General features: G+C 38.0%; 1 protein-coding gene across 1 annotated transcript; it reads right to left on the bottom strand.

Annotated features, from left to right (window-relative positions):
• Positions 1 to 202: 202 nt before the first annotated feature.
• LOC107774318 (uncharacterized) lies at positions 203 to 1,919 on the bottom strand. The gene is made up of 2 exons (XM_016593816.2): positions 1,638 to 1,919; positions 203 to 1,241 (listed from the first exon to the last, which is right to left on the bottom strand). Exons 1-2 carry the CDS (start codon positions 1,720 to 1,722, stop codon positions 373 to 375), a joined length of 954 nt encoding a protein of 317 aa, XP_016449302.2. The 5' UTR covers positions 1,723 to 1,919; the 3' UTR covers positions 203 to 372.
• Positions 1,920 to 7,830: the final 5,911 nt, after the last annotated feature.

Here is a 7,830-nt window from a genome sequence, read left to right as displayed (position 1 = left end):
TCCCCTCTCTACCAACCATTTAGGGAAAAGTGGATCACACTTTGTTTTATCATAGTTTCCATATTAACAGAGCACTTAAAAGTTGATATCCTGAATCCAAACTATTGATGTCATTGACTGGTGGTGGCCTGCACTACATCTTTAGCCCTTAGCTTCCCACATAAGTCAGGAAAACAGATACCGCACAATACAGAACTGAAAGCAAAATTCTACAGTATTATAGTCATTTATAAAATATACGTGATTCCTTTCATTATAATAATTAACAACAAAAAATTAATTTGTTTTGGTTTGCATTTTCCATCTAAATGAAATAACGAAATTTGAACTCTGGATCGTTCTGTCTGCTAAATTCTATGTTACCCTGTCTTTTCAAGCAAGAACCGAAGACTTGTCACCATTGATCTCTCTTTTTAATTTGACATATTCCATTTGGCCATGTTTTGCAACAAGCATCTCAAAGCTTTCAAACGTATGCTCCAATACCACAATCTCCTCTTGGACATCAACCAAGGACATGTTCTCCGACGCGATTTGTTCGCTTAACCGGTGGATTCTGTTGAACCCGGATTTAATTTTAGCTCCTATTTCCTCTAAGGTTGAACGTATCGCTGTGTTATCCTCATACGCATTCTTCCATTTCCTCTTCATGGATTGAAATCCATCAAGTGACCTCAGTAGTTGCTCAGAAAGTGCCTTATTTCTGTCTTGAAGGGCAACATTCCCTTGTTTTCCTCCATTCCTATTATAGTTCCTATCTTTTTGCTCTATGCAGCATCCATGTAACCTTTCCACTAAACACTCATTCTGCTCTCTTAATTCATTTATAAGATCCTCCATTTCATTCAATTCATGCACATTCTTTGATAACTCTGCTGCCATAATTTCTTTCTCTTTTCCTAAACTTGAACACATGACCTCGAGGCTCTTCCGTGCTACCAAGCTCCCGTTAAGCTGACTCTTTAATCTTTCTTTTTCATCCATCATTGGCTCATGCTGCTTTTTGTCCTTAGGCACATTGCTAGTAAGCTTAATATTGGTGTAACAACGCCTTAGTTTAGATTCTAACGATCTCTTGTCACCAAAGGATTGACATTTCTGAATTCGTGTCCTAACATTATCCAGAATAGTCATCATCGTCGCCACCCTCAACATTCTCAGGCCATCGGTGCTACTTTTGTTACAAGCATCTTTGTGATCTTGAATTAGCTTTAGCAATAACTTAAAATTGGCAGCAACGCCTAAAAGCAGAAAATAATTGAAAAACCAAAATAAGAAAACATGAACATATCATTAAGTCTACTTAGGACACTGCTTAATGGAGTAGTTGATTAGATGAAATTAACATTTATGTTTTAGCTTTGAACGTTTTCATCTGAACCAATGTAGGCCATGAACTTGAAAATCTCCCACCCCTTCCACCCCCAAAATAGTCAAAGAAAAAGACACTTGAAAATCTAGGAAAAATGGTGCCTAGCATTTTTATTTCTTGGTTATGAAAATCTTAATTCCATTTTATTTTCATTCAAAACCGTGATCACCCATAAAAACAAGAACGGTACCATCAAACAGAAAAAGAAGAAAATAAACTTAACCACCCCAAAAAGGGTAAAAGCAAAAAACAGAGGAAACGTTACCTTCTAAAGCTGAATCATCATACGATTGTTCTGATGTTGAAGGAGGAACAAAATCATGAAATGAATTAACACGAAGACTGCTCATGGTAAACGTCTCAAATATTAAGTTAATTCTCTCAATAAACAAAGGTAGGAGGGAAATGCTGAAATGAGAAGAAAAGAGGATTCTTGTAAAAACGTCTGTATTAGAGAGATTCAAAGAAGAGAGGTTTCTTTGCGGGCCTTCTCTCTGTTCCTCTCTTCTTTCTTAGCTTTTTATTTCAGTCCTTTATAATTAATGCTTCTTAGCCATCTTTAATTTCTTCTCTTTAATATTCAAATGAATTTGTTGGTGTTAGATCATCAGAAAATGGTTGGCTAAAGAAAGTTATTGTTTGCTTAATTGTTGGTAATTCTTTAACGTATTTGTTGGCTCATTGTTACTTTGACTTCTGTGCACAAAAGTTGTTCGCTTCATCTTATGAGTCCATACTTATACATTAATTTATTTTCTCCTTAGCCCGTATAATATGAAGGATTTAAGGTGTATATCATCGTACTATATTATAAGTGTTAATATCTCAAAGGAAGATTGAAATAGCAAAATGTCCTTATAAAACTAAGTGACACTATTGCCCTTCTATTAAACATTTTTGGTATAATAGTTTTTGCCACGATCCGAAATTTCAATCGTAGGACCGTGATGGCGCCTAACATCTCCTTACTAGGCAAGCCAACATTAGCTAATTAATTAATATTTTTTAACAATTTAAAAGCAAAGCTTTAATGTTACAAAACTGAAATAAACTAAATTAGATGCGATAAATAACTGTCTAAATATATCCTAGAAATCTGGAGTCACGAATACATGAGCCACTAGAGTATTACAAATAAAGTCTGAACGGAATAGAATTATTTTTAAAACAAGTAAACAGTAAAGACAAAATAGAAGGGGACTTCAAGGACTGCGAACGCTAGCAGCTCTACCTCAAGTCTCTCTGCAAGTCGATCAGGGCGAAAACTCATCTATGCGTCGATGGGACCAACACCAGTATCTGCACAAAAAGTGCAAAAGTGTAGCATGAGTACAATCGACCACATGTACTCTGTAAGTGACGAGCCTAACATCGACGAAGTAGTGACGAGGCTATGACAAGACACTCATAATAAACCTGTACGAATAATAACAAATGAATACATAAATATAGATAAAATAGTAAACTCATATAAACGGGCCCGAAAGTCAACTACCAAAAGGACCCAGAATAACATGTTCTCAAATCTCATATCTGTCACGACCCAAAATCACATGTGCCGTGATGGCGCCTATTGTGATACTAGGCAAACCGGCAACTCACAAATACAAGTATCTTTAATTTAAAACATACTGAAATAGGTTCAAGTAAATAAAATCTCATAATAATTGGATGAAAACATCGCAACTCAATACAGAATTTTTCAAAATTCGGGTGGCACTAAGTACATGAGCATCTGAACAATATCATGGTCTCACTGCTGAAACATTATCTAGGATAAGGCTGGCAAGTGGGCCGGTCTAGGCCCGAGACCAGACCGAAACCGGGGGCCAAAAGAGCCAAATGGGCTAAACGGACCAGGACAGATTTTAGTGGGCCGGTTCTATGCTTTGGGCCCGCCAGGACCGGTCCCTTAGCGGGCCAAACTGTCCCAACGGTCAACGTTTTTTTTTTTTTTTTTTAAATATAGCCGTTGGGCTGTCAAAAATAGTTATTGCCTATGTATAAAATAGCCATTTAATTCCCCTCCCCCCTCCCTCTCAACTTTGTTTTAATCTCAAACCTTTTATAATTACACTTTTTCTTCTATAATTGCTACTATTACTTACTTTATTGTTACAATTTGTGAAACAATTGTGAAGTTGGTGTATTGAAGTCTTCAACAATAATCAATTTTCAACAAGTTGTTCGTCAATTCACAGGCTGTCGGTGGGGACATTTTTCTTACAAAATCATCAATCTATCACAATTTCTCTCTAATTTTCTTCTATAATTATTACTATTGCTTACTTTATTATTACTAAGTGTATAATATATAAGCTATATTCGATATATATATATATATATATATATATATATATATATATATATATATATATATATATATATATATATATATACTTTTTAGTAGTAACATGAAAGGACCAAAGTATGGTACTTTTTAGCTGGTATAAATATGGGATGATGGAAGATCAAGTTTTAGCTCAACTCAGATTATAGTTTCAACTAATTTCCCACTCTTAGATATATTATCCTCTTTATCGGCTAGCTACACCAGTAGCATAGCTAAATATAATGTTAAGATGTGTGTATATATATATATATATATATATATATATATAAAAGCTATATTCGATAAGCTATATATACATCTTATTCCCCCTAATTATGGTGTTTCTATTTTGTTAAATCCTTGTATGAAATTAGGAGGTCCTCATTTTTTGTATGAAACTGTTTATAATGCTAGTTGAACTTGCGGAGCATGTTGCTTCGCTCGGAACTGGCGATGACCAAGCGACTTTTCCGCCACCACCAATGGATATTCCTCCGGACCTTGATGGATTTATGAAATTTTTAAGAGATACCATGTAACTTGTATGAACAAAAAATAGTATGTATTATGTAACTTGTATTTTGGCACATCTTCATTAGTTTCTTTTTCTTCTCAATGATGGTATTAGCATCTTGTTGTGCTCATTCCATAGGGGGGATGAAGACTAAGAAAGATATTGCCATATTTTTTAATGATATAATAAAATTACAAGGCATTGCTTTGATATCTCTTTACAATATTTTTGTCTTTGGACTTTAAATTTGAATTAGAAAATTTAGGTCATAATTCTATAATAAAATTTACAAGGCATTGCCTTAGATATTATTTTTAACATTGTTTTGTCTCTAATTTTTATTTAATTTTTTTTAAACAAATCCATTGGGCCCACTTAGCCCATTTAGCTTGTGGGCCAAAACCGTTTAGCCCGTTTAATTTGGGGCCGGCCCGGGACCGGGACCGTTTTGGACCGGCCCACTTAGTCTGTTTAGGCCCGGGACCGGCCCACTTGCCACCCTTAGTCTAACATAATCCCAAACCAAATAAACTAAAATAAAAAAGAGGTGAGTCAAGGTCTGCGGACGCCAAAGCAGCTACCTCGATAGTCCTCGAACCGAATGAGCTCCAACACTAGCAAACTCTGTGCCCGGAAGTTCCTGAATCAGCACACGAAGTGCAGAGTGTAGTATGAGTATAACTAACCAAAGTACTCAATAAGTAACAAGACTAACCTTGGGGTTGAAAGCAGTGACGAGCTCAACCAATACAATCCAAATACAGAGTTTAACAGTATGAAAATGACAGGAAATATGACAATAATATCTCAGAGAAACTCATAATTTGTTGGTACATAGTACAGGAATGTAGACATGCTTCCAGATTCAACAGCTAAGCTCAATACAGATAAATATGCCAAATATGACTTATATGAGGAATATTACATCTATATATCTACATGCCAATGTGAATATCACATATGATACAACACAACAAAAACCTCACGTACTCACACTCTCAGAGTACTCAATCTTACTGCCTCAATTATCGCTCATCACACTCAGTCACTCAACATTGTACGGTACATGCGCTCACTGTTGGTATGTCAGACTCCGGAGGGGCAGTTCCTACCCCAGGCACTAATACTAAACCAATCTGGACTGTTGCGGCATGCAGCCCCATCCCATATAATAAAACCTAAAAGGTCTGCTGCAGCGTGTAGTCCTATCCATATAATATTAAAGCGAAAAAGGCCTGTTGCGGCGTGCAACCCGATCCATATAATAATAAAGCCTAAAAGGCATGCTGTGACGTGCAGCCCGATCAACAAATCTCACTCACAACACGGCTCTCAGGCCTCAACTCAGTCATCAATATCTCCAATCTCTTGGGCTCGCAAATCCCATGCCAATTAGCCCAAACAATGATATATAACACGACAATAAATAGTAACAGAGACTTAGATATGACATGCAATGAAGGATGTGACTGAGTACAAAATTGCCATCTAAGCAAATAATTCAACAACAGAAATGACCACAGTGGGTCTCAACAGGATAAGCATATAGCCTAACATGATTTTTAACATGAATTTACAACTCAATTACTCTAGCACATAGAGACCACATGAATAGCTACAAGGTTTGATGACTACACAATACCACTAAATCGACTGGATCACAATTTCTACGGTGCACACCCATAGGCCTGTCCCCTAGCATGGGCGTCACCTCAACACCAACCACATAACACGTAATTCAGGGATTCATACCCTCAGTACCAAGTTTAGAAGTGTTACTTACCTCAAGCCGTGCAAATCTCTACTCCAATAAGCCCTCGCCTCGTGAATCGGCCTCTGAACTCCTCGAATCTACCTACAAACAACTCGATACAATCAACTCAAGCTATAGAAATCAATTCCATATGAAAAAGATAAGTTTTTTAACAAAAGTCAAAAAGTCAACCCCGAGCCCACGTCTCGGAATCTAACAAAAGTTAAAAAATCCGAACACTCATTCAACCACAAGCCAAACCATACCAAACTTGCTCAAATCCATACCAAATCGCCACTCAAATCCCCAAATCTTACTCTCCAATTCCTAATCCTAAATTCCCAAAATTCCACCTTTAAAACATATAAACTAGGTGGGAAATTTAATGGGTATACAATATCAATGAATAAAAATGATCAAAAATGACTTACATCTCGAAATCTAGTTAAATTCCCTTCACAAATCGTCTTAATTCGAGCTCCCAAAGTCCAAAAATGAATAAAATCTCTAAACCCTTCAATTATATACACTACCCATGCATTTCGCACCTACGAAGCCTGGGCTCGCACCTGCGATCCCGCTTTTATGGAGAAAAAGTAGCTTCTACGAAGACTACTACACACCCGACCTCGCGCACCTGTGATCCACTATTTGCACGCGCGGGACCAAATCTGCAAAGAAACCATCGCTTCTGCGATCCAAGCCACATGTCCCAGCTCCGCTTCTACGGCTCCCCTCGCACATGAGCGGGTCCGCTTCAGCGCACATTCCTCCACACCTGCGCTTCCCAGTAACCTCCTTCCTTTTAGAAGTTGCACACTCCTAGCCGCTTCTGCGGCTCCGCACCTGTGGCCATTCCCTCCACAGGTGCAATGACACCAGACCTGAAGCACTTCAGCATAACACTTAAGCCAAATTCGATCCGTTAACCATCTGAAATCCACCCGACGCCCCCTGGACCTCAACCAAACATACCAAAAAGTCCTAAAACTCTATACTAACTTAGTCGAGGCCTCAAATCACATCAAACAACATCAAAATTGAATCGCACCCCAATTCAAGCCTAACGAAAACTAATGAATTCCAACTACTACAATCGATGCCCAAACCTATCAAATCAACTCCGATTGATCTCAAATTTTGCACACAAGTAATAATTGACACAACAGGACCTATTTCAACTTCCGAAACCAAAATACAATCCCGGTAACAACAAAGTCAACTCTCGGTCAAACTTCTCAACTCTCCAAACTTTTATTTTTCCCACTTTTGCCAATTTAAGCCAAAATCATCTACGGACCTCCAAATCAATATCCGGACTCACTCCAAAGTCCAAAATCATCCTACGGAGCTATCGGAACCATCAGAACTTCATTCCAGAGTCGTTTACACATAAGTCAACATTTGGTCAACTCTTTCAACTTAGGCTTCCAACCTTGGGACTAAGTGTCCCAATTCATTTCGAAACATCTCCGGAACCAAACCAACCTCCCGAGCAAGTCACATAACAACAATTGAGAATAGAATAAGAAATAAATTGGGTAACAGGGCCACAACACTCAAAACCACCGGCAGGATCGTTACATTATCCCCTTTTTAAACAAACATTCATCTTCGAACGGGTCTAGAATCATACCTGAAGTCTCAAATAGGCGTGGATATATGCTCCGCATCTACCGCTCGGTCTCCCAAGTAGCCTCCTTGACTGGATAACCTCTCCACTGCACCTCAACTGAAGCTATGTTCTTTGACCTCAATTTTTGAACCTACCGATCCAAAATGGCCACCGGCTCCACATTATAAGTCAAACCACCATCTAACTGAGTCGTGCTGAAATCTAAAACGTGAGACGGATTGCC

This window comes from Nicotiana tabacum, chromosome 17 (assembly GCF_000715075.1).
Source record: "Nicotiana tabacum cultivar K326 chromosome 17, ASM71507v2, whole genome shotgun sequence".
Lineage (NCBI taxonomy): Eukaryota > Viridiplantae > Streptophyta > Magnoliopsida > Solanales > Solanaceae > Nicotiana > Nicotiana tabacum.
This window is presented reverse-complemented; position numbering and strand designations above follow the sequence as displayed.

Coding starts and splice junctions, on each gene's coding strand:
- LOC107774318 (XM_016593816.2), bottom strand. CDS start 1,722: ATGAGCAGTCTTCGTGTTAATTCATTTCATGATTTTGTTCCTCCTTCA. Junction 1,242..1,637: donor TGATGATTCAGCTTTAGAAG/GTAACGTTTCCT, acceptor TTCTGCTTTTAG/GCGTTGCTGCCAATTTTAAG.